Below are 27,174 nucleotides of genomic sequence, written 5' to 3'. Positions count from 1 at the left end.
CCAAAGCCAAGCTGTAAGTCCTGCATCAGACATGAGTCCAGGCAAGGCTGTGGGGGCACAAGCCAGGTTTTCTTTCAGGTCTGCCAGGTTTTGAACATATTTGTATCACTGCAGTTACATATAGCATGAAGTACAAAGCAAGAACACACAATCGGATAGCGAATGCTTTCTAGCGTTGGGGTTTACCTGAAATGATTAAGTTGCACTGTGCCTTCAGTCCGGTCTCAGAAGTCATTAAAAGTAAAAAAGAAGAAGAGAGATGAGTTCGCCCAGCAATTACCTAGGAGGATTTACGACCTCCTCTCCAAGCACATGCTGGGAGGTTTTGGTGTATCGAGGCCACGGGGAGGTGGCCAGGGACGGCTGATTCTGCTCCCCTGGGGGATTGTACACTGGCCTGAGGGAGGAGATGCCCCAGCGCCGGAGGGGCTCCGGCTGGCTGGGGTGTGCTCCCGGCCTGGGGATGGGGAGAAGCGGGGATCTGGTAAGTGGGAAAGGCCGTGGTACACCCCCTGGTCCAGACGGGAGGGCTGAGCACTGCCAGAGCTCTGCCCGGGACGGGCTGTGTGTGACACCGCACCGCCCTCACGCACCGCTACCCCTGGCATCCCCCCTCACACACCGCCCCCGCACCTTGTCCCCCAAACACCCTCCCGCATCATCCCTTCAGCCACCCCCACAGTCCCTCCGGCACCGCCCGATCCCGGAGTCGGCTGCGCTCCGCCGCCTCCCTCGCTCCGCCGCCGGCAGCGCAGGAGGCGCGTTCGGGCGCTGCCGGCGCCGCCGCCTCTCCGCCCCGCCGCCGCCGCCATGGCGGTGCGGAGCCGCGGCTTTTGGCGGCGGCTGCTGCTGCTGCTGCTCCTGGCCGGCTCAGCCGCCAGTCCGGCGGAGGAGGGCGGCGGGCGGCGGGAGGCGGGCGGCGGGGAGCAAGGCGAGGAGGCGGCGCAGCCTCACCACGACTCCTCGTACAGCACCTTCGCCAGCGAGTTCTACGACCTGCGATACCTCTCCGAGGAGGGTGCGGCGGCCGGCGGGGCGAGCCCGGCGCGGGGAGGGAGGTGGGGGGGGAGGGCCGGGCCGGGCGGTTGGCGGTGGCGGCTAGCGGTGGCGGTGGCGGTCGGCGGTGGCGGCGGTTCAGCACGAAGGCCAGCGCCCGCCGCCATCTTCCGCCCGCCGCCGGGGCCCGGGCGGCCTCCAGCCCTGTCTAGGGCCGGGGCCGAGCCCTCGGAGAGGCGTCGGTGCCCCCTTCCCGACGGCCAGGCCCTCCGCAGGGCTGGCGCCTTGCTCTCCCCAGGCCCCGGCATCTCCCCCAGGCGGGCCGGGACAGCCCGCGCCGGGAGGCAGAGCCGGTGAGCGGGACCGGCCGGTGGCGGATCAGTTTCCAAGGTGCAAAACCCCGCTTGAAAAGCCTTGGCTACTGACTTAAAATGCGACTTTTTTTTTTCTTTTTCTTTTTTTTTTTTGGTGGTTTTCAAAATGCCCTATGATGCTTAAGTAGCAAGATATATAGTAGTTGAGTCTGGGGTTTGTAGCTTTTTTATTTTAAATTACAAATGTCGGAATGCTAGAACTCAAATTTTGTGGCTAAGCTGTGCTGAAAATCAGTTTGATACATTTGACAAAAAGGGAGGAGTTAGAATATAGGATGTCCCTTGGCCAGTCTTTTGTTGATGCTCTGCTACAGGCTGCAGAGAACATTTTGCCAGCTTTACACGTTTATGCTGGGTAATTCACCGAGGTCCCTGACATGGTTAATGGAGTGGTAATTACAAGATACTTTCTCTCTCCATCAGCACTGTCAAAAATCTAGGAAAGCGTATCAGGGCTCCCAAGTGGCTAAAGTTGTGTAGGTTTAATGTTTGTTTGCAGGTGCTGTAACTAACAGCAGTGTTTATGTCCTATTCAGTGCACTTTCAAAAGACTTTGTAGTTTCACAGACTAGCTCTGTGTTTTCCAACTGGCTAAGTAGAATGACATCTGATTAAATACCTATGTTCATGCAACAGACATAAACTTCTACAGGTCAAGACAAAAGGTCTCTTCAAGTGTCTGTGCTATGATACAGGAGACAGGGGACAGCTTGGAGTCATAATTCTGATTGTCCAACTCTTCTCAGATGTTGTTGCAGGTCATCACTGCAGGCAGTTCCCCATTTTGATACTTTTACCTCTTAATTTGATGCATGTTTTATTTTACTTCTTAGTGGAGAATGTATTATGAGGTCCTTTCAAGTATCCTACAGGTCTCAATCTGGTGCCCTGCATTTATACTTAATGCTGTCACTTACAGCTAAGGAGTCAGATTTAGTTCCCTTGATGGTTTTTCTGAGGGCACTAAGAGTGCACAAAGAGATAGCTGAGGAGAGATCCCGAATTGTTATCTGACTGTGCTATTTCATGTTCCTGCTCCTTTCGGTTAGCTTTTGTTCTCAGTGTTAGCAAAGCCATGCTCCAGTATCCTTTCCTCTTCTTGGCTAATGGAGGAAACGTGGGAAAAGTTTTGTTTTCAATTATCAGTGTTATTTTTGTATCTGGATCCAGGACCACCTGAGCAAGGGAATGTGTATGTGACAAAGTAGTCCCTTATCTGAACAGCTCAGTTACCAACAAAGTAAATCATGTTGGAATCCTTCGCTTTGGCATTTTTACTTTTTATTCTTTGTATTTTATTTAGTAATTATTTATCCTCATTGCACAGGTTACCCTTTCCCTACTGCCCCTCCTGTGGATCCATTTGCAAAAATCAGAGTGGATGACTGTGGAAAAACAAAGGGATGCTTCAGGTCAGTCTGAGATACGAGTGTAGACACTTTTATTTTTGTAGATGCTGACCGATTGCTTTAGAGACTATATAAATGTCCATATTAATTGTAAGAAATTTTTATTTTTTAATAATGTACTTTATAATGTTATGTACTGTCTTATTTGAGGAAACTGGGCTATTTAGGAATATACCTTAGTTACAGACCTGCAGTTATTCCATGTGTCTTGTATTTTCATGAAGCACTTCTGAAATCAGGACTAGGAAGGTCAACAGAGTAATACTGTGTTATTAATTGCTTGCTATAGTGTTTAAATACTATACATTTAAGCACTAAAAGAGTAATAATCACAATTCATGGTACTTTTGTTTAGCATAATGTAGTGTGCTTTACTATCTTTATATAGAAATACTTTCTTTAGGTTTTTTTCTTGCAGAAATATGATTCAGTTCCCCAGCAGGAAATTGCAAAGCAAAGTTACCTCTATGTTTCCCTGTAGGTATGGTAAGCCGGGATGCAATGCCGAGACTTGCGACTATTTCCTCAGTTACCGCAGAATAGGAGCTGATGTTGAGTTTGAGTTGAGTGCCGATACTGATGGCTGGGTGGCAGTGGGATTTTCCTCAGACAAGAAAATGGTAAGAGATGTACAACTCTTCCTGTTGACAGTGTGCACACTTTTACATGCTAGGATGTAAGTGGTTTATTTTTGATCTGTCAGAAACAGAGCATGTAGGGAAAAACTGACTTGCTGAAAACCGTCTCTGTTGCCTCCCAGAAAACTACTTCGTCCTTCTTAACATGCCCTTTCCAATTTTCAGTCAGAATTACAGAAGTATTCTGGTTCCCTTCTCAAAGTTCTCCCTTCATATTCATAAAGCCCTCAGGAATAAGCCAATTCATGTGGAAACATCCTGTCAAGTTTTATGTGAGTAGTGCTTGGACAAAAGGAACACCAGAAACTAAATGGCACATAATTTTATTCTTAAGTAAATCATCTCTGGCTTCCAGTAATATAGATACAGCTTTTGCCATTAAACTTTGGAAATACTTTAATATTTTGGGGTTTTTTTTTCATACCTGTGTGTTTATTCCAGAGAAGCCACAAACAAGTGACAAAATGACTACCGCTATTTTAAATGTACATGCTCTAGACAGCAATGTTGTTGAGATTTATTCTTTTGTCTCTCCTAGATTTTATTTGAATTGGTTTTATGCTTACCCCTGTACTTACTGTTCCATTCAATAGCTTCCCTTTTCATTGTTTGTTAGTGAGAAAAAGAAGAGCATATACTGTACAGACTTTAAAAAAATGATCAACAGTTGACTGATGTAAATATGTTTTGTCTGTGATCTGCAGTAAAATGTTCAGGATAAAAATGCAGTTCACAGTGTAGGTGTTCATATACAGAAACACTCCTGGGTATTTTAAAAAATGCCCAGCCTATAACCTAAGCCACAAATCATAGGGCAGGAGTGTTTCTGGTATAGTTGTAAGCAGTAGTCTGAAAAAAATACAGAATTTAGAGGTCCTAGGCTAGGACCCACAGAAGTCAGTGACAAGACGCACACTGGCTTAATAGCAGTGTTATTAGACCCAAAATAAGAAACAGAAAGAAAAAGTGAAGGCAAGTGATGTTTTTCAGTCATTGCTGTGTGTTTTAATGTAGCAAGATAAATAAACCAAATAAAGCTGGCAGTCTTTTGTGTCATAAAGGACAATTCGTAAGACACAGTTTATTTTTGATGTTATAAGGAGCATTTTTCAGCCAAAATCTGGGAAGAGTTCACATAACTGGCAATGCAAGTAATCAACAGTGTTTTTAAAGCATCTCAGCATTTTTAAGTATTTGGCCACAAGCTATCAGAGGTTGTATTACTGGTTTATAACTGCTAATAAACTGATTATAAGCTGATTATAACTGATTATCCCAGGGTCCCACTGCCTGCACCTCATCAGTTCCTTGGAAAGCACCCATTACATTCCATCCCAGATACACCCAGCATCATGTTAGGTCTCTGCCTACAGTAAGAAGAATAAAGTAAGTATAAAGTAAAAGGCTTTGCTTCCAGTTTTGCTGCATGTGCAAATTAATGCCTATCAGTCAGATGGGCTAAACCAGCTAGCACTTGTCTTCCTTTATTGTTCCTCTGCTGACTTCATGCTTTTTCATAACTTCCTGGATGTTTTGGTGTCCTGGGATACAGAGGCTGCAATGGTAAAATGGCTGTGGATCAAAACAGCTTGGCTGTGAGAAGTGGGCTCTACCATGGAGGCTCTGATCAAAATGGTGTGGCCTGGATACCTACAGAAATTCAGGAAAAAAACTGATTCTGTGTCCTCAATAGACTTTTTTTTTTCAAATTCATGTGACCTATTTCTCTGTCTGAAATACCAGCTTTCTTTGCTACTTGCAGGCTTTTGTGCCTAGACAAGGTTTTGTAAAGTCAATCTATTAATTGCAGTTCAGAATGCTTTTTTCTTGCCTTCTTCTTTTCTATGTGAAAACAGCTTTATTTTCGCTCCTGTACTTACGAATGATGGATTTGTACTCAGATGTATAAAAATTAAAATTGGGAAATAGGTTCTGGAAAGCAAGGATAGGCTCAAGACAGAAGCTGAAAAGGTTACCAGCAGTAGTGCTAAGGTGCAGAAAGTGTTCAGTTATGTGTTTAACCTGGTTGTCCCCTTTTTCCCTCATTTTCAATGCATCTTTTACAAACCCACACAGCAATATTCTCAGAGAGCTGAACTGCACCCTTTTGCTCTCTTGTTGCTGTAACAAAAAACTCAGAAATTATGCTAGCAAGGATTGTATCTATCATCAGCAGGACATATTAGGAAGATTAGTATTGGAGAAGTAGGACCTATATTCAATATGGCACTGATACCTGTGGCAGTGGTGTTCAGTAAAATGCCATTCACCCAACCTGCAAAGTGTTTTTATGGCTCTAGATGTAAGTGGATTCTATGAGGTAGTACTCCTAAACTTCATACTAATCCCTGCATGATGCAGTGGGTGCTTTACCACTTTGGCAGTGACCTTGCTTGACTCTTCTAGCAACTGGTTTAATATTTCTGTGAATGATTTCTACAAGCAATTTTCTACACTTCCTGCTGTCCATTGTTTCTTTGCTTGATTGTAATGCTTGGTAGCTGTTGATACTCCACGAAGCAGCACATACTGATTGCTCTTTTCTTGTATCTTATGATGTTCTTCTGTATTCTGTTACTGTATGCTGAACATGTTTCACTTTATCTTGAGATACCAGAAGAGATGCTCCCTTACTTGAATGTGAGAAGAGATTAGAAAAAAAAGACCACAATTTATGCTATTATTTGCCCTTATTTAGTAGGTTCATCTCCTATATCTTACCAAACTTTGCTGGATTTCTGGCCATGATTTGATGCAGTGGATTTTGCACATATCAGTGGTTCAAGGCCGCCAGTTTATGAAGCAAGATCCCAGAACTTCACAAATTACAATAGAAAACAGCCTTCCACCAATCAATGGTGTGATGACAGGGTGATATAATGTCTTATGAATATATATATGTAGTGAAATAAGGCAACCAGGTGCCACTAATTGCCAGGTAGTGGGCATGAGCTTGTGTTAAGCCCACCTGTGCCTGATTAGGGCGGGCCCCCACTGTGCATGAGCAGGATTAGGGGGCCAATAAAAGGTGAGGCCTGAGACACAGGCTCAGCTCAGTCCTGAGCAAGACAGCAGAGAGGTCAGTTGCTCTTGGAGCAACAGCACTGATCCAGGCTGGTTAACCCTGAGGGCAATAGACTCAGAGCACTATTCGTGAGTCTCTGCTGGAACACCTGGTTAGACCTTGGAGCGCTGTGCCCTAAAAGAGGTTCGTCTTGCTACATATACATGTTAGGTAAATTAACTCTCTGAAAGATCCAAATGAGAATTCGAGATAGTAAGGGTAAGTAAATAATACTATTTGCTTTAATATGATTGAAGACACATGGTTAGGGAAACAAAAATTTAGGTATATGTAACTTAGAAGGAATGAGAGCCCCAGGTCTTGGTTAGTTTTTAATAATCATAAAAATCATAGAATTGTCTAGGTTGGAAGGGACCTTTGAGATCATCAAGTCCAACCCTTGATCCACTACTGCTGCAGTTACTAGACCATGGCACTGGGTGCCACATCCAGTCTCTTTTTAAATATCTCCAGGGGTGGAGAATCCACTACTTCCCTGGGCAACCCATTCCATAAAAATTATATACATAAATGAGTCTTTGTGAGACTTTTGTTCTCTTTCTACCAATATATTTTTCCCATATAGGGAGGAGATGATGTCATGGCTTGTGTTCATGATGATAATGGAAGAGTCAGGATACAGCACTTCTATAATGTCGGTCAGTGGGCTAAAGAAATCCAGAGAAATCCTGCTAGAGATGAAGAAGGGGTTTTTGAAAACAATCGTGTAACGTGTCGATTCAAGCGTCCTGTTTATGTCCCCCGAGAGGAAACCATCGTAGACCTGCACTTGAGTTGGTACTATTTGTTTGCTTGGGGTCCAGCAATTCAGGGTAAGTTGATTTCCATGCTTCTGACAGAACTGGGGAGCCAAAACTGATAAATGTCTTTCAATTACAGTATTCTTATTGGACCTCCTTTTTTTTAAATGACCTAAAATTCTGGTAGCAGTAGGATTAAAACAGGCACGAACAAAAACCCAACAAATAATAATCCTACCTGTTGTGGGTTTTTTGTTATGTAGCTATCATTCCCAGTCCCAAAAGATAAATTTAATTAAGGATAATTCATAGCACAAAGTCCTGATTTCCTTTGAAGGATGTTCGTCATTTGCTTGAATTCACTTTATTTTATTTAGAAGTTCAGTTTCAGAAAGCAAAGAAATTATCCTATTCAGTGACAGTGTAATATTGCATGCTCCAGTAGATTTGAAAATTACTTGGCTTTCTACCTGTTTCTTTGCTAAAGTTATACAAAAAATGCACCTGATGTTATTTATTTCTGCCCTTACCTATTGAAGGTTCTATAACTCGTCATGATATAGACTCACCACCTGTATCAGAGCGTGTTGTCAGCATTTACAAGTATGAAGATATTTTCATGCCATCAGCTGCCTATCAGACCTTCTCTTCTCCATTCTGCTTGCTTCTCATTGTTGCACTGACCTTCTATTTATTGATGGGAACCCCATGACCGATGGAAAAGAGCAAGAATTTGTCAGTGGAATTTTCTCAGGATGGACTGCTATACAGATGGACAATGCATTTTTCTATTTGAATTTATATCACACTGCCATCATCATCTAGCTGCTTTTGATCATAGTTAGCTTCTCAGAAGAACGAAATAACCATCTCCTTTGAGTGGCAGAGTGATGACAAATCATTTAGGAATAATCAGTGAAAAACAGAAGAATGTTTTCCATGCTGTGACTGCTCACTTAAAGGAGACTTGTAAAATCAGTATGCATGTGTGTGTATGGGAGGAGTGTCTGTATGTGTGTCTAGGCAAAATCAGTGATGGACATCTTATCAAATAACAAATTGCCTTTCAAATTGCTCCCAAAAAGCAAATTTGCAGAAACATAATGCTGTTTGGTAGTTCTGGTGCAGATCGCACAACTCCAAGTGCAATTTCTGAACTTTAAGTCAGGATACCAACATTGCAGCATAACACCTGCCCTTCGGTAGTGGTCAATTCTCCCAGATTTTTTCAGGGTTTTCAGGGTTTGCTTGCTCTGATACTTGCCAAAACTAGGCTTGCATAATCAATCATTAACAAGATTTTTTTTTTCCACAGAAAAGAGGTGATGAATGGTTTTGTAACAATAATGTTTCAACAGCCTTCTTGACAGAAATGGCTACTTCTTTAATGTTTTATGGTGGAAAGTTATTTAAGCAAGAGGAGGGGAGAATACAGTACTGTAAATTCTCCATACATAAGAAAAACACATGTACACCACAGAGAATATAGAAGTTCTTAACAAGCCATTGGATGCCCTCACAATGGATTAAATTAATTTTGCTCTTTTTGTGAAAAAAACATTAATATTGCCAACACATAAATATGTCTTTAAGCAGTTGTGTAGTACTACAAAGTAATCTGGTTTTCTGTGTTGTATGTCTGTATATCCTGATCTTATTAAAGATTAATATGGGCAGCTGGTACTAGCTTATAAAGAAATGGAAATATAATTGAGATTTTTTTTTATAAGGAAAGAGAGGGATTAATAAGAAAACCACTATCTTTAGTTTCATCAAACCATTGTTAAAATGTAGTTACTGTGAAAAAAGATGAGCTAAAGAAGAAATACCTTAGACTTTTTTTTATTAAAAAAAATATGAAAAAAGGTAAGTGCTAAATATTACCAAAACAGAAAGTATCAAAAGGGGTTTATGAGCCACAGAATATTATGAAAAACATAGATTTCTTGTAGAGAATTTGTTATTCATATAATAGGAAATGTACATGTAGTAGTCAGATGTGCTTAGGTAAAGTTGCTCTTTCATTTCACAACTTGCACTAAGATTCTATTTACATAGAATTAAAATTTGGATTGTGCCAAAGTTCTATCTAATGTGGTACACTTGAGGACTCTGTAATATCTGGTAAAGTATGTGATGGACCTAATTTCTATTTTCATTGCTGCACAGAGTAAAAAGATTAACTAGCTTTGGTGGGTTTGGATTATTATTCACAGTCTGAAGTTTGTAGACTAATTTTTAGGCTCAGCATTCTTCAAATCTATGCCTAAATTATGAATTGGGTTTGAAGATTAATTTATCTCCATCATAAACGCTATCCTTATTTCAATTGAAAGATTGCTTAGAAACATACATTTCCATACATTTCTTTAAGAATTTATTCACGTAAAAGTTCAGGAGGATGAAGAGAAATTTGGAATGGAGTGAACTTTAGAACTGCATACAGTAGTTTTATTTAGTATAAATTATTTCTCTCAAGTTGGATAACTTACTCATCTAATAATCTAATGAGGATTACTTTGTCATAATGATGATCTTACTCATCTATCATCTAATGAAATATATAGTATAGACCACCTGAGAAAGAAGGTCTGCTTTGGTCCATAATGGCTGTAAAATTTAGCCTTAAGATGGGCTGAAGCAAAGAGCTGAAGCCTTGGATAATGAGTTTTATATTCTGCAACCAGGTTCAGTGAAGAAATCATTAGGGGAAATTCTTTGTGCTAATTTGTAGGCAGCTGAGGTAGTGCAGTCCCTTCTCAGAGATCACAGCTATTTAAAGTAGCCTCAGGGTTTCTTTAGTTTCTGGCCTTGTATTAGTTTCATATATTTACCTGATTACCCCCTGAAGGGCTAATCTAATAATTGAAAGGTACTGAAGTAGGATAGTAACCCATTTTGGCTCCTCATTTCTTTTTTAATACACTTCTGGATTTAGGATAGTCTGGCTGGACCCAGGCACAGGGGTATAATAAAGTTAACACCTGTAGAGCTGCTTTTTGCTTACATGGAGTCAGGTAAAGTTTGAAGCTCAGGCTCTAAAACAACATCACATTCAGAGCAGAGGCAGAGCTGCTTAAGGATATGTCTGCTGTAAAGAATAAAGTGGTTCAGTCTATAGCCCTACCCATGTTTTCAAAGAGGATGAAAAACACTTTTTTTTTTCTTTTCCTTTTTCCAGTTTGTCAGTGTGCTCTTTGGTGGTTTTGTCATTGTATTTTTCTCTTGTTGAAGTATTAGCAGAAATGTGAACTTGTGTAAAAACCCAGGCTTCAAAGTACTTAATTAGCACTAATTATTTTTAATCAAATGGGAGGAAATAAAAGGCCAGCAAAGAGCAGAACTAGCTATTGTTTAGCATTTTAGTATTGAGTTCATCAGAGAGCAGCTCTTCTGAGTGGGTAACAGCAGGAATATGAGATTGAAGTTGACAAAGAAGGTACAGTGTGTAAAAGTTACTAATCGGGAAGAAATGTAAGATGAAAAAAACATAAATGAAAAGACTTTAACTCAAGTGGTGTTTAACTTGGAAAGCCTTTACATTTGAGTGGACATAGTAACTTGTCATGGAAGATATTTTGGTTTTTGTGTGCTTTGTTGTTTGTTTTTTTCTTTTTGGTATTGATAAGCAAGACTAATCTCTATTATACAAAGCTACTGCAAAGTAATTTTTTTTCAAAGTAATTTCAGGTGATTATGGCATTTCAAATAGGTTGGGGTTTTTTTTTTAGTTTTTCTAAAAAGCAGGTGCCAACACAAACTAGAGGAAAAAGTCTGCTTTGGAAAAGGAGGCAGATATTTCCTTCCCCAAATCTAGTCATTTTTAGGTTCTTTATGGTGACTACTAGCAAGCAGCTGTTAAAGAACACTTTTCCAAAGTGCTTTTATTTTAAGAATTACTTGCTGCTGAGTGACCTAATACAAAGGTACGGTGGTTAGAAAGTGTATGTGTTGAGTATTGTGTCCTTTGGAAATTTAACTTTGCTAATTAGAAAGATAGGACTGGCAAAGATTGTAAGGCATTCATTGATATTCATGAATTTGGGCTCTCCATGCAGAACAAAATCCAGATGTTACTGTTACTTGTTACACTGACCATGTTATCACCCTCTGCTCATTCTGTACATCTTATCTGGAATTTTTTACACATTCTTGCTATCTTGTTAACCTGAGAAACCCAAGTTTGGGTTAAATGCTGTCACAGCTGTGCTTGGCACTGACTTTTCCAGTCTTCAGGGATTAGAGAATGACAGGAGCATGCTGTACATTAATGAAAATAGCAAACAGTATGACCCATCCTACCACAAACCTTCAAACAGGTGTATATTGTTTTGCCAACCTGTGGAGAGTATTTTTACTGAGTGTTAATATCTCATCTTCCCCTGGACAGTACCATGCTGCTTGTCACTAACCTATGTCCTGTCCCTTTTTCCTCAGATGCCTTATGCTATTTAGCGAGATGATTCTGAGAAGTTTTAGCCCAGCTGTGAGGAGGAGTTAGTGGGTAAGGAGGGCTGATAGCTGTCTTCATGATTATCCAGGTCACAATTAAAAATCTGTGTCATTGATGATACTCCACTTTTCTGTATGCAAATGATTGCTAGAAATTTAAAGGAAGATGCAGGTCTCCCTATTTTTTGTCTGTCTTATCCTTACTTTCTCATCTGTTTTGTGCATGACATGTACAATGAAGCAAATTATTCTCCTTTGAGAGAACAGACCAGACTCTGGGTCTTTCTGATCTCTTCTGGGGCCGCTTGAAGTTTGCACAATCATAGAATCATAGAATTGGCTGGCTTGGAAGGGACCTCAGAGATCATCGAGTCCAACCCTTGAACCACCATTGCGGTTGCTAGACCATGGCACTGAGTGCCACATCCAGTCTCTTTTTAAATATCTCCAGGGACGGAGAATCCACTACTTCCCTGGGCAGCCCATTCCAATGCCTGACTGTTGTACTTATACGCAAACTTCTTAAATTTAATTAGTGTTTAAATTTGTGACTGGTTTACTGGTTTTGTTGATTTGCTGCACCGATATGTAAGCCGGTGCATACCTCCTGCCCCCTCCCTCACTCCCTTTTTTTTTCAAATACATTTCCAAATATTTTCCCCAAAGAAAAATATTGGGTAATATCTGTAGGAGACGGAAACATATTTCACATAATTCAAAAAGGTCTAATGTCACTTCAGAGAAACCTATTGTGAGAGAGCTAATATTTTATAGAGAGTGTGACTTTGCATAGAACCTTAGGTTTAGGATAGACATGGAACAGGCTTAGATGGTACAGTTCTTGTGGTGTTTCATGGAGCTGTGTATGTGCATAACTTGCATGAATTGGCATCCTCTGTTTCATCCCTGACTTCACAACATGTGATGAACCAGCAAAGCTTGAATGCTGCACAGTGAGGTCTAGGTGACAACAAACAGGTTGAGACAGAGGAGTAAAGAAATTGGTAGTAAGGCTGAATGACAAGGAAGGGTTAATGATTTTGGTATAGTGCCTGGTTTTGCCTGAGTTTACACGTGGCAGAGTACATCTGGCACTCTTTAATCACAAGAAAGTTATTACTTGATGTGAATGAAAGGAACAGAGTCTGACTTAAATGCAAATGTAACTTTTATAGAGGCCCTAGCTGTGTAAGGGCTGGTGTGAGCACAAGGTCAAAGCATGCCTCAAGATGTCTATTGCCATCAAACTGCCAGGTAAGAGCAGGAGGCTTGATCTTGCCTTCAGAGGTATGAAAACCTGCCAAGATGCTGTGGACAGAAGTGGCATTCAGCTGCAGTGATGTACCTACCTGCTGGCTATTTGACAGACTCCTGCTTCAGCAGCTGGGATATCAGAAGGTGGAAACTCTACCTATGTCTTTTCATAACAGCTTTCATTGTATGTTGTTCCCTAATTAAAATTTCATGCAGTGTGTTAATGCAGATCTCCCACAATCTGCTCAGTGCAGATATGGATTTAATTGGAAGGCTTTAAAAGAAATTTTCCCGTTTCCTGAGTAAAAAAAATTAATAAAAAGAAAATAATTTAGTGACTGTATGTCAACTTTTCACACTTTCTAAATCTAGTTATGTCTGTGCAATTTATATGTTGAGGGCTTCTGACTTTTCAGATACAGAGTAAGATATATGTAAACCTTCATTTTCTAAATGTTTTATTAGTATGCAAAAATGACTTAAGTAACTTTTTTTTTTTTTACAATGGAATTGGTAAAAATTTGTATGCTTGAACTTGGTTATTAGCTTATCTAATTTGGGCTTGGATAGTGAGGCAAAACAGTATAATTTTGAAATGTCAAGGAGGATGTGTGCAGCTTGTGGAGCTGATAGGTGTGAAAAGGCAGACTGAAAAGACATTTTCTTTGAAAAGCTGATCTGAATTGGCAATAGCAATTTATCTGCCATAAGGAAAGGGGCAGAATTTTTACTTGCAAATAGATTAAATTGCACTCATGGAATATCTCATGTTGGAAGGGACCCATGAGGATCACTGAGATCAACTCCCTGCTCCTCTCAGGACCACCTGAAACTAAACCATATGACTAAGAGCATCATCCAGATGCTCCTTGAACCCTGATAGATGTGGTCCTGCGAGCAGAACCTTTTCTTAATGTCCAACCTGAACTTCCCTGGCACAGCTTCAGAGTCATTCACAACTGTTGCTTTTGCCCTAATTCTGTTTTTCCTAAGTAAGAATGTTCCTTCAAACCAGCGTGAGGCTGGAACATGTGCAGGACTTCACAGCCCATATTTTAGAACAGCTGCTGCTCTGTATAGGTTAGTTTTGATCAGCCATTGGTGTCTATTTAGGAATGTCCTTACAAGGTGAAATTTTATATGGCACTCCTAAGAAACGTTCTATCAAGGTCTTGTGTCAAAGAATTACCTGCTAGCAGTATTTTTCTGAGCTGCTTCTTACAGAAATACTTACAAAAATTCATGTTTACATACTTAAAGAAGCAAGTGAATTTTTCAAAAGTGCCAAGCAGCTGCAAATCTTTTGTGGCTCCAATGCCTACTCAGGGCAGTGAACATTTTATGGCAAATAGTGATTGCAATGTGTTGCCTAATTTAGCCTGACATCATTCTTCCATTTCATAACATGCTTATTAGTAGAGGACTGAACAATGGAACAGTTTTCTTAGGTTGTGTGCCAAGGAATGAAAATATTCTTGCTGATTGTTCACAACAGTGATTAGCAAAGCTTAATGGAAAATACTCTTCTCAGAATTAATATTTAAGCAATGTAAATTTGCTAGGTATTTTTGTGTGTGTTCAGTCCCAGATTTACATGAGAGTTGAAAGCAAAAGGGTAGACTCTGCTTTGGTGATAAAAGAAGACAAACCCCCAAATCCTGTATGTTCCCTAACTCTTACCTTATTTTAGGGAGAACAAAGTGATCCAGAATATATAGAAACCCGAGATGTTCCCTGCTAGAGTGTTATGTTTGCAGTTTTTATACAGTAAATTTGTGTCACCTTTTTTGGTAACAAAATTAGTCTTAGATTGTTATTTTTACAACATTTTTTTTTTCCAAAACAGATAAAATAAGGGTAAGTTCAATAAGTCAAGTAAACACTGCCGCATAGAGTATTAGGGTAAGAGGAAGGGAAGCACAGATGCCATATTTAAATGTAGAGGGGGAAAATCTTGTTATTTAAGTACAAAATTGGATATGTGGTTCTGAAATACTGGACTGATCACATATTAAGATATGATTTCTTTTTAATTTTTTCAGAGTGCATGATATGAAGCCAGTGATTAAAAAGTGGAAATAAAAAGAAATTACCACAACAAGTTTTTTTCTAAAGCTGGAAACATCATTCAAGTCTTGACACACATAGTGAGAGCTGAAATTCCAAACCTATTAACTCACTAGAAATATGTAATTGTGGGACCTTGGTATTTGTACATGATGTCCCCAGCTTTTCATTAGGCAGATATATTTTGTTAGTGTATTTGAAGCATCATGAGTTCTGTTTAGGTTGGAGAAGAGAACTGGTATGCCTTGGTATTTCTGATTAATATACTCTGACATCTGGTTTGCTTTAACCTCTTTGCCAATAAGCAGGCTGTTGTAACTGTGTTAACTCTTGCCAGTTTGTTTTGTATTACATGAAGCGTAATGTTTGAACCTGAAATGTCATCTTTATCTTTTGGCTTTGTTCAGCCTTCTTAAGACTAATCATAGGTGAAATAAGCAACTTGTAACTGTAGTGCTGAGTGGTGTTCTACGTTCTTTATGCTAGGCTCTGTTCTGTATGCCAGTATCCAGCATCCATGTGGAGTCAATGAGCATTTGGTCTGGGAGGAGTGCAGAACTGGGGTTTTGTAGTCCTGAAGCAATTATCAAGCTCCTCTGTATTTGTACACTAGTCTTTTCAGAAGGATAATACTTAATGAATACATAATGGAATTATGGTGACCTACAGGACTGCTTTACAATCAGTGCATGCCCTAAAATACTGCTTTGTAACATTTGTTTTATACTAAGTGTTGGTGTTCAAGTGAGCCTTGTCAGCTATTTGACAGTGACAGATGACAATATTTATAAACCTGTTATAATAAATGCCTTTTTAGTCTAAGGAAATGTGTGGTATGGTATTTATAAAGGGGGGAAAGGAGAGGTCTCTGGGTCTGGAGAAGTCTGCTGCTGCTCTGGCTTAACAATTCCTTTCTGTGCCATGGGTCAGAATTTGTTACCCTGAGTAATTCTGCCTAAGTTGGGTGACTCCCTTCTGAGGGGGACAGAAGGCCCCATCTGTCGACCGAACCCATCCCACAGGGAGGTCTGTTGCCTCCCTGGGTCTCGGATTAGAGATGTTAAAAGGAAACTCCCTAATCTTGTGGGTTCCTCTGATTACTATCCACTGCTGATTTTTCAGGTTGGCAGTGATGAAATTATCTCAGGAAATGTAAGGACAATGAAAAGGGACTTCAGGGCCCTGGGACGGCTAGTTAGGGGATCTGGAGCGCAAGTAGTGTTTGCCTCCATCCCTCCTGTAAGAATGGGTGGGGAGGTATATAGGAAGAGTTTACAGGTCAATGAGTGGCTAAGAGACTGGTGCCAAAGACAGGGTTTTGGTTTTTTTGATCATGGAATGCTGTATGAGACACCTGGCCTGGTGGTGGCAGGTGGGATGCACCTGTCCCAGAGGGGGAAGAGGCTTTTGGGGCAGGACTTAGCAGGGCTCATTGAGAGGGCTTTAAACTAGATGTGAAGGGGGAAGGGGAGAAAACTGGGTCTGTTAGGGACAAACACAAGAATGAACCAGTGTCCGAAGGCAGGTGGTCTAGGGAGGATTTAGTCCCACCAGTGTGCTCTGCTTGTTTCCTGAAATGTCTGTATGCTAATGCACGCAGCATGGGGAATAAGCAAGAAGAGTTAGAGGTCTGTGTACGGGCTAAGGGTTATGATCTGGTAGCGATAACAGAGACATGGTGGGATAGGTCACACGACTGGAATGTGGCCATGGATGGTTATGTGCTTTTTCGGAAAGATAGGGTAGGGAAGCGAGGTGGTGGAGTTGCTCTTTATGTGAGGGAGCAACTAGAATGTGCTGAGTTTTGTGCAGGGGCTGATGAGGGGCAAGTTGAAAGTTTGTGGGTAAGAATTAAGGGGCAGGCTGGTGTGGGTGATACAGTTGTGGGGGTCTACTACAGACCTCCTGATCAAGGCGAGAAAGTTGATGAGGCCTTCTACAGGCAGCTGAAAGTAGCCTCACAACTTCAATCCCTAGTCCTCATGGGTGATTTAACTACCCTGATATCTGCTGGTTGACTCACACAGCCAGCCTTTCACAGTCTAAGAGGTTCCTCCAGTGCATTGACGATAACTTCTTAATGCAAATGGTGGACAAGCCGACTAGAAGAGGAGCGCTGCTGGATCTTGTACTAACCAACAAGGAGGGCCTTGTTGAAGCAGTGGTGGTCAATGGCAGCCTTGGCTGCAGTGATCATGAGATGGTTGAGTTCAGGATCCTGTGTGGAAGGACCAGAATGCCCAGTAGGACCAGAACCCTGGACTTCCGCAGGGCAAACTTTGGCCTCCTCAATCAACTGTTAAGAGAAATCCCATGGGACAGGGTGTTAGAAGATAAAGGGGCTCAAGATAGCTGGTCAATATTCAAAGACCACTATCTGCAAGCACAGGATCAGAGCATCCCTATGGTTAGGAAATCCAGTAAGGGAGCTAGGAGGCCTGCATGGTTAAAAAAGGAACTGCTGGGAAAACTTAAGTGGAAAAGGAAAATCTACAGATCATGGAAGGGGGGGCTGGTCACTTGGGAGGAATACAGGACTGTCGTCAGAGGATGTAGGGAGGCAATTCGGAAAGCTAAGGCCTCCTTGGAACTTAACCTTGCAAGTCAGGTTAAGGATAATAGAAAGGGCTTTTTCAAATACATAGCTAGTAAAACTAACACTAGAGGCAATATTGGCCCACTAAGGGATGAGATGGGAGCCCTGGTGACAGAGGATATAAAGAAGGCAGAGGTGCTGAACACCTTCTTTGCCTCTGTCTTTACTCCTGCAGGGTTTCCGCATGAGCCCCAGATTCATTTAGCCCCAGAAGTAGTCGAGATAGATGAGGAGCTTGACATAGTAGATGAGGATTGGGTTAGGGATCAGCTGAGTAATCTGGACATCCATAAGTCGATGGGTCCAGATGGAATGCATCCAAGGGTGCTGAGGGAACTGGTGGAGGTCATTGCTAGGCCACTCTCCATCATCTTCAGTAAGTCATGGGTAACAGGAGAGGTGCCTGAGGACTGGAGAATAGCAAAATGTCACTCCAGTCTACAAAAAGGGCAAAAAGGAGGACCCGGGTAACTATAGACCGGTCAGCCTCACCTCCATCCCTGGAAAGGTGATGGAACAACTTGTTCTTGTCGCTATCTCCAGGCATATCAAGGACATGGGGGTCATCAAGAGCAGTCAGCATGGTTTTATCAAGGGTAAATCATGTTTGACTAACCTCATAGCCTTCTATGAGGAAATTACTAGGTGGATAGATGATGGAAGAGCGGTAGATGTGGTTTATCTTGATTTCAGTAAAGCATTTGACACCGTCTCTCACAGCATCCTTGTAGATAAGTTGACCAAGTGTGGGTTTGGTGATCAGGTAGTGAGGTGGATCAGGAACTGGTTGAAAGGAAGGAGTCAGAGAGTTGTAGTCAATGGGGCAGAATCTGGTTGGAGGTGTGTGACTAGTGGAGTCCCTCAGGGGTCGGTACTGGGACCAGTGTTGTTCAATATCTTCATCAACGACTTGGATGAGGGTATAGAGTGTACCCTCAGCAAGTTTGCTGATGACACTAAGCTGGGAGGAGTGGCTGACACACCGGAAGGCCGTGCGGCCATTCAGAGAGACTTAGACAGGCTAGAGAGTTGGGCAGAGAGAAACATGATGAAGTTCAACAAGGGGAAGTGTAGAGTTTTGCATTTGGGGAAGAACAACACGATGTCCCAGTATAGGTTGGGGGCTGACCTGCTGGAGAGCAGTGTAGGTGAAAGAGACCTGGGGGTCCTGGTAGACAAGAGGATGACCATGAGCCAGCAATGTGCCCTTGTGGCCAAGAAGGCCAATGGCATCCTGGGGTGCATTAGGAAGGGTGTGGTTAGTAGGTCAAGAGAGGTTCTCCTCCCCCTCTATTCTGCATTGGTGAGGCCACACCTGGAGTATTGTGTCCAGTTCTGGGCCCCTCAGTTCAAGAAGGACAGGGAAGTGCTTGAAAGAGTCCAGCGCAGAGCTACGAAGATGATTAAGGGAGTGGAACATCTCCCTTATGAGGAAAGGCTGAGGGAGCTGGGTCTCTTTAGTTTGGAGAAAAGGAGACTGAGGGGTGACCTCATCAATGTTTTCAAATATGTAAGGAGCGAGTGTCAGGGAGATGGAGTTAGGCTTTTCTCAGTGATTACCAGTGATAGGACAAGGGGTAATGGGTGTAAATTGGAGCATAGGAGGTTCAAGTTGAATATTCGAAAAAATTTTTTTACTGTAAGGGTGACAGAGCCCTGGAACAGGCTGCCCAGGGAGGTTGTGGAGTCTCCTTCACTGGAGACATTCAAAACCCGCTTGGACACGTTCCTGCGCGATGTACTCTAGGTGGCCCTGCTCTGGCAGGGGGGGTTGGACTAGATGATCTTTCGAGGTCCCTTCCAACCCCTAGGATTCTATGATTCTATGATTCTATGATAAGTGAGGCTGGTCATAGTAGCAAAGTAACAGATGTGGGGGACTGTTTTTTTTCCCCCCATCATCAGATTCACAGCAAAGCTGCAATTAAATGTATTGATCTGTATTTTAACAAAGTATTCATCCAATTGTCATTTCCTGTAAGTAAGCTGAATGTAGAGTCCCTGTGGTGACCTCTATGCTCTGTTTTTGCAACTTATTTGATGCAACTATAATTAAGCTGCCAATATTGCAAATTTGGGTGTTCTTTAGCTACTGTAGTCACTGCCCTATTTTTTGGCCAGACAGAGCATCTCCTGAAGATGTCAGAACAGACTATGGAGAAAAGATGATGAAATTATATTGGAGATGGGAACACACAGGAAGCAAAATCAGCTGGAGAAGTCTCTCAAACAGGGATGCTTCCATTTCTGAGAATTCTCAAGGTTTGAGTAGATGTTTTAGCTCAAACAGCTAAGAGGTGGCTCAAGGCACCAAGAAATGAGTTGCCTTTGCACTTTGTGCTCCATTTCTTGTTTCTAGTTTTGTTACCCTGTAGTTGCAAGACTGCAAGGGTAGCTGCAAGAAAGGGTCTCATGAGTGTCAGCTACTTGCGCGCTATCTAAATAAACATGATTAGCAGAGGCCTTAAATACACTCAGTTGAGGGTCCTAAATTTGTCCTGTGCTGCATAACATTTGACAGATTGGTAAGGCATTTTGTCACAAACCTGATGAGGCTAAAATATCCTTCTGTTATTCAGACCTGTATATTCCACTCTTCTTCCATGCATGGAGCTGCCATGTGGGATAACCCTGTGGGACACTGCTCTGGGTTTTGTTCATAGCAAGGTCTTACTGGTGCTGTGCTTTGCATGCTGGCCCACTGAGTGAGTGTTTTCATAGAGGAATCATAGAATCAACTGGGTTGGAAGGGACCTCAGAGATCATCAAGTCCAACCCTTGATCCACTATCGTTGCAGTTACCAGACCATGGCACTGAGTGCCACATCCAGTTTTGTGTTGCTGCTGTTGACTGCTCTGCCATAGCACTGAGTACTTCATTCTGCCTGTGAACTGAACAGTTCATAGTCTTCTACCTGAGTCACTCAAGTTTCAAGTATAACACTGTGGAAAATATACCAAATACTGCAACTGAGACACTGAACAAAGTTTTATTTGCAATAATGTTAGTCACTGACATAGCCACAGGGTACAACCAAGAGCTGGTTGTCACTTTCCTTTGACCACTGTTTAGTAAATGAATGTTTAATTTGGAAACATTTAATCTTGGCAGTTGATACATATAAAAGACTTCCTTCTTTAGCCCCAAATGCAAAGGTATGTGCTATTGACTGAGATACAAAGTTTGTATCTTAATGATGAACTTTAAGGATTTTATTTTTTTTTTTCCTTTGGGCCTGCTATTATTGAAACTATAGTTGTTTGGATAGGAGTATTTTTCATTCATCTGAAAAGGATATTACTTTTTTATTTAGCTGAGGTGAATTAATGAAGGGAGATTAACCTCAGCTGAATGTTGAGTAACGGGTTAAAATAAATCCCAAGCGTGCCTCGAGCAGGCAGACCGATTTTCTAACCACATAGGTCAGTGCTGACACCTTGTGGCTTTGTTAGTGAGTTATTTCATAGTTTTGCGTGGTTATTGCAGTTAAAAATCATCACTAACTTGCTGTTGCAGCATTGTCTGTCTCTCGTTGTTCATGTCCACCTCTGTAACCAGTATTTTGGGATCAAGAACAGTTTATAACTCTGGGCTGTGCTGACTGTACATCGAGCGACCAAGAACTGTGGGTAACTGGGATCTTTTGGAGGGGACTCAAGCTTCAGTGCACAAAATCACTGGTGTTAGTGCAGCAGCAAAAGTTACAAGTTCTCTCCTAGAAGTTAGAACCTCATATTTTCCTCTACATGAGAGCACCAAAGATTATCAATACTTACCACGCAGATGTATACTTTCAGACACCATGCATGTTTTCTACATCAACACAAAAGCATTCCTCTGCTTGAGAAATTCTTCACCCTGGAAGAATTACTAATAGCAAAAATACACCTAAAGGGACTGTTGGAGAATTTCTGTTAGTATAGGACCCTGAGGTGCTCTACTTACCAATGTCCATTAAAAATGCCTAAACCACCATGCATCTGTGCAAGTTACACCTAAGTTGGCATTTAGTCTAAAATAAAATATAATTTCAAATTGTAAGCAATAGCAGCTGTTAAGACTGCAGTCACTGCTTGAAATCTGTTGTGGAATAAAGTTTTCAGAGCCTAAGGGGTGTGTCTTGTGAAGATCATGCATCCTCCCTCAACTATCACCTCAGAGACAGTTTTCTGATGTTTACGGTCATGTCCCTCTTAATAAGTGTTCATGTTGTGGTTACAGATGAGTTAGAAATCTTTATTGGATTGTGGATTTGTTGTTGGTTTTTTGGTTGGTGTTTTGTTGTTTGGGGGCTTTTTTTGTTAAGGTTTTTTTAGATTTTATTTCTGATATGTTTAGTTTTTAATACCGAATAGTGAAACTCAGAATTGCAAAGGAAAGGTTTTCTACAGTATGGATCAAATCCTCAGCTTACATAAATCATTATTTATAGCTTTACTCAAATCAAAGAGGTGACATTCATTTCCATTCCTGAAGAACATGACTGCCTGAGTCTGTTAAGAAAAAGCAAAGAAAAAAGGATTTCTCCATGAAGACTTGATTTGCTGGCATTTCTGTTTAACCAAAAAATCTGAACTCCCATCCATCTTCCCTTGGTGTAAAACTTAATTTACATTTGCTAATTACACTTTAGTGCAATAAATGCATTATAATGAGCCATAAGAGTATTTTTTTTTTTTTTTATATTTCCTCTGCTCTGCAGGAACTGGAAAGGTTCAGGTAGTGATGCATGCTTGTTACCTATTTCAACACCCTGTCAGGAAGCAGATCTATTGGATCAAAGAGCAGGGAGTGACCATAGCATTTTAAGATGCAGTAAATGTTTCCCATGTGGACAAATGCTTGTAATGCCTTGTCACCATCGGGATCAAACAAGGTACCTGCAGGTATTTACATGCCTTGAAGTACTTTGAACCTACACATGATATGTTCAGCAAATGAAAACCAACGTGCTGCAGGAACCAAGAGACACTTTTAACAGCATGGATGTGTGTAACTGGCAGGAAAAGCTTTGCAACACAAGGAATTTGGGACTAGATAGCAAAAGCTCTAGGAAACCAGCAGCACACAGTTCCACCTACAGCTGTAGGATGTAACAAGATTACAGGGAATGAGTGGAAAAAACTCTACCTTTCCTCCCTGGGATGATGATAGGGAGAGGTCTCAACTATATTCTATTTGTCTTTGTATTACTCTGCCTTTAAAAGCTGGGCTGACAGTTGTGTATTCCCTTTTTATAAATAAAAAACAATTGGGCTCAGGAGAACTGCAGCTTTTAGACATCTGTATTGTGCAAGAAATGTTCCACCAAAGTCCTGGTATACACAAGTCTACCATGAAGTTATGTAATTTTAAATGTTCATGTAAATTCTAAAAAGTGGGGGAGGTGGAATAAAAATCCCTCATCTCTGCACTTTTCACACGTTCAGACATATGCAAGCCTTGTAGTATGAAGAAAGAGGAAGGTATCTCTGTGGGGTTTATGATAGTATTACCAATAGCTTTAGTACCTGATGAAGTGTTGTGTTACACTGTGAAAGGAAAACTTTAAGTAGCACAGAGCCAGCATTACTATGCTAGTTTAAATGTTGTGGGTTTTAGCCCCTAGAATACTTGCTCAGACAAAGCACGTTTAGGAAAAAGGCATTTGGACTACCTGTAAAATGTTAACTGTCCCCATCACGCATGGATACAGAGGTCTGGTTTATGTCAGATGCAGGAAATTAGCTCCTTTGTAGAATATTCGCAAAAAAGCTCCCAACATTTGATTCAAATAATATCATAAACATCAGGTCTAAAAAAGAGCAGAGCAGCTACTTTTTTTCAGTGGGCCTAATTCCCAGTAAAAGTGCAGATGCCTCCTTGTTACTTAATTTGATGCCAGAGCAGGTTCAGACAAGCCAGAATTCTCCAGCCTAACCAGTTCTGCTCTCCACCTTGCAATGACACTGCAAATTTCCAAATATTGTCAACTTCCAGAAACTAAAGCAGCAGTAGGGATGGGAGAGCATTTAAACAGAGCTGTTTAAACAGCAGACTATCGCTATCACTCCTGGGATGAGGACACGAAGCAAGCTGCTGGGCACTTGGAAGCTTCAGCCTATTGGCAATTTTCTTCAGCAAAAGTAACCCAGGCGCTGGAACGCCTCAGCCGGCACTCCGTCGGTACCCCCAGCGAGAAGGGAGGAATTACGGCTCTTCAGGACACTCCGTCAGGCCCTGCCGCGGGGCGGGGCGCAGCCGCCGGTTCTCTCCGAGCAGAACTACATTTCCCAGCACCCTTCCCCGCCCGGCTGGGCGCACGCCCGTGCCCGGAGCCGCACGGCAGCACTACAGCCCCCGACAGCCCCGGCCGGCCGCCTCTCCGCGCCCTCGCCCGTGGCGGCGGCAGGAGCGGCGGTTTCCCCGCTGGCAGCCGCGGCCGGAGCCGCGTCCGTGCCCAGCGCTGGGCGGGAGGGGGCGGGCGCCATGGCAGACAGCGGAGAGCTCCCGGCCGCAGCCCCTCCGGGCTCTCCGACGCAGAAGCGGCAGCCAGGAGACTCCCCCAACTCGGGTGCCGCCAGGGCGGAGGGCGCGGCGGCGGCCATGCCGCGGCTGCCGCTGGGCGGCCCGGGCGGTGCGGCGGGGATGTCTTTGCCGCGGCTGGAGAAGCCGATCAAGCAGGCCTTCTACAACACCGGGGCACTGCTCTTCGCGGGGCTGTGCTGCGGCGCCGCCGTCCTGGTCTACTTCATCCTGGAGGCCTTCCTGCGGCCGCTGCTCTGGGCTGTGCTCTGCGGCACCTTCCTGCACCCCTTCAAGAGCTCCCTGACGGCGCTGGGCCGCCGTTGGCTCGGCCGCCTCCAGCGCTCCCGCACGCCTGTCCTGCTGGCCGCCCTCCTCCTCCCCATCTGCTTCGCCAACTACGGGGTGGAGGCGCTGGGCGAGCAGGTGCTGCGGCGGCGGCGGCTCCTGCTGCTCCTGGGTGCCGGGGGACCGCTGCTCTACGGGCTCTACTGCCTGGGCAGCTCCCTGGGCGTGCAGGTGCTGCTGGCCCAAGCCGCCCGCCTCATCTGCCAGGGGCTGGACTACTTCAGCAGCCAGTGGGTGAGTGCCCGCCTCGGGCGGGAAGGGGCTCCGGAGGTGGCCGAGTCGCCGGGGTGGGGGACGCCACTTTCCTCCTTCGTGCCTGGGAGGGGAGGCGAAGGGTGGTCTGTGGCCCTCACTTCCCTCTTCCCGCTTCCAAGCCTGACGGCGGCCGTGGAACTGCCCTGGGGGGCGGCTGCAGCGCCGGCCGCCATCTCACTTGTTGCTCCGGGGAGGAGGAGAGGGTGGGGGGGCGAGGCGGTAGTTTGTAGTCGCAGATTTAAAACCGTAAGGCACCGGTTTGAAGTTGACATAGCCTTTTTTTTTTTAATTATTTTATTTTCCTAACTGTAAAGGAGGCAGAAACTCTCCTCACGACATGTGGGTGTGACTTTGGCCGCGGCGTTGCGTTGTGTTGCAGGGCACACGGCTCTGCTCCGGGGATGCCGGGGCTAAACCGGCAGCTGTCACGGCAACGCGGCGGTGTGGGGCAAGGCTAGACTTCACTGTAAAAACTCTGTGTAAAAGACCTTTAGAAAAAGCTCCCGAGTTACAATCCACGGCGTGGAGAGCTGCTCTGTGTGAGTGGGTGCAGCTGGAGCAGATAGGTTTTCTCGATCAATACTTCATGTCCGTAGGTTAGCCATGCAGCAGGTTTGAGATGCTGTTAAAGTCAAAGGTAATTCTAGTGAGGTCTTGGGCAAACATCGCCTCTTGTTGAGCTGTGAGACGCGTTTTAAGTGTGGAGGAAAAGCAGATCAGCTCCACACGTGAGTTGGGGGAGGTGGGGGAGGAAAGACATCGTGAGGCTTGTTTCTCATAGTGCTGATTTATTCTGAAGGTATCAAACTGCAAGCTCCGCTTGAACGTTCAGAAGTATAGCTGTTTGTTTAACTTTCAATTTTTACTTACAGTAATAAAGATTGTGGGAGATTGCTTTTTCCTGTGTTGTTCGGTATGTAGATGAAAACCTCTGGCAGTACTAAATTTTAGTTATAAATGAAAGTGCAAAAAAATGCAACATAACTGAAGTAAATGACTATGCTGAAAGCACAGAAGATCAGAAGTTTGTACTTTTGACAAGGGGAAATGGCGTCAAGTTGCATCAGGGGAGATTTAGGTTGGTTATCAGGAGAAGCTTCCTTACAGAAAGGGTTGTTAAGCACTGGAACAGACTCCTCAGGGAGGTGGTTGAGTCTCTATCCTTGTTTAAAAGTCACCTGGATGTGGTGCTTGGGGACATGGCTTAGTGGTGGGTCATCAGAAATAGGGTAATAGGGTTAGGATGAGGTTGAACTCCATGATCTTGAAGGTCTTTTCCAGCCTGAGCAATTCTATGATAAAGACCGATGTAAATGTAAAATGATATACGAAGTTGGTTTAATGGAGATACACATGGAGACAGAAGTCGAGAACTATCTAAGACTGGTCTCTTCGTCAAGAGAGAAAAACTGCCAAGAAGATAAATTACTCTAGAAAGATTGTCCAGGCTTCTGATTTTGAATTATACATGTTCTTTGAATACTATTTTTATTTCTTTGGTGAAGCCAGCGTAGTCTGATATCTTGCAGAATTTTGGAGCTGTATACTGGAAACAAAAAAAGTAATAGGTCTCCTGAATGTACTGAGGAAGGGTATTTTTAGCTATTTCTGATGTGAATAGGATTGACTGGAAATTGTCTTATGTATCTTGAAGGTAAACAATGAAAGAGAAGATTTTCTTGGCTTCATATTCTGAAGTGTTGCCCTATGCTGGAAAATATCAGGGGAGATGAGTTTCTGGTCTGCTTTGTCCTCAGAAAAGTATTTAATACTGATTAGACAGAGACAGACACACTGTTTTCATAAAGAGGCAAGATACAGCCATCTTTACTTTCAGCTGAGTGATGGTAGAATCTAAACATGGCTTTATTACTAGTGGGAAGTTTAGATTAGTTGCCACACCATTTACTTGGTAAGCTCAAGACTTTCCGTAGCATTGGCCTACCCACTTTATTTTTAACAGATCAGTGACAATGCTACACTAATGGACATCACTTAGTTGTGTCCTTTCTTCAAACAGGGTTAATTGAGCTAGACTTAAATTTAGTAAGTAAAAGGGTACTAAGGGAAATGGCACTGATTGAGCCTCTTAACTAGGGTTGTAATGCACTGCTGGATGCCTGTGCCTGCTCAGTGCTATTACTGTAGCAATGTCTACTTTTTCTTGTGTATCCAATACAACACTGACGTTCATTGGTGTGCTGTAACATTTTAACTGGGCAAAGATAGTGAGCTCCCAGAACACTTCTGATTTGAGTTTCCTGGGAGGATTTTGGATTTGTGTCCAAATAACTGACCGTGGACTTCATTATACAAAGTAGATACAGTGGCTTTCTAAGCAAGCTGTCTGTGTCTCTTTCTCAGGCCCTATATGAGAGAAGAGCTGTGGGATTCCCTTTGTAAAGAGCCTCAACTCGACCTGGCATCACCTATACTTTTTACACAGTATTTTCCT

The 27,174-nt window shown here is 42.8% G+C and overlaps 2 protein-coding genes across 2 annotated transcripts in view; both read left to right on the top strand.

Annotated features, from left to right (window-relative positions):
- Positions 1-810: 810 nt before the first annotated feature.
- FRRS1L (ferric chelate reductase 1 like) lies at positions 811-7,954 on the top strand. The gene is made up of 5 exons (XM_030445519.1): positions 811-1,018; positions 2,698-2,782; positions 3,261-3,399; positions 7,068-7,314; positions 7,782-7,954. The coding sequence occupies exons 1-5, from the start codon at positions 811-813 to the stop codon at positions 7,952-7,954; spliced, it is 852 nt and encodes a 283-aa protein (XP_030301379.1).
- Positions 7,955-24,080: 16,126 nt separating this feature from the next.
- Positions 24,081-27,174, top strand: part of TMEM245 (transmembrane protein 245) — an 81,672-nt gene continuing 78,578 nt past the window's right edge. The window contains exon 1 of the mRNA XM_030445493.1: positions 24,081-24,698. Coding sequence (XP_030301353.1) covers positions 24,081-24,698 — 618 coding nt within the window. The remainder of the gene's footprint in view (positions 24,699-27,174) is intronic.

The sequence above is a fragment of the Calypte anna genome, chromosome 2 (assembly GCF_003957555.1).
Source record: "Calypte anna isolate BGI_N300 chromosome 2, bCalAnn1_v1.p, whole genome shotgun sequence".
Classification (NCBI taxonomy): domain Eukaryota; kingdom Metazoa; phylum Chordata; class Aves; order Apodiformes; family Trochilidae; genus Calypte; species Calypte anna.
The sequence above is the reverse complement of the archived record's forward strand: the minus strand, read 5'-3'. Positions and strand labels throughout refer to the sequence as shown.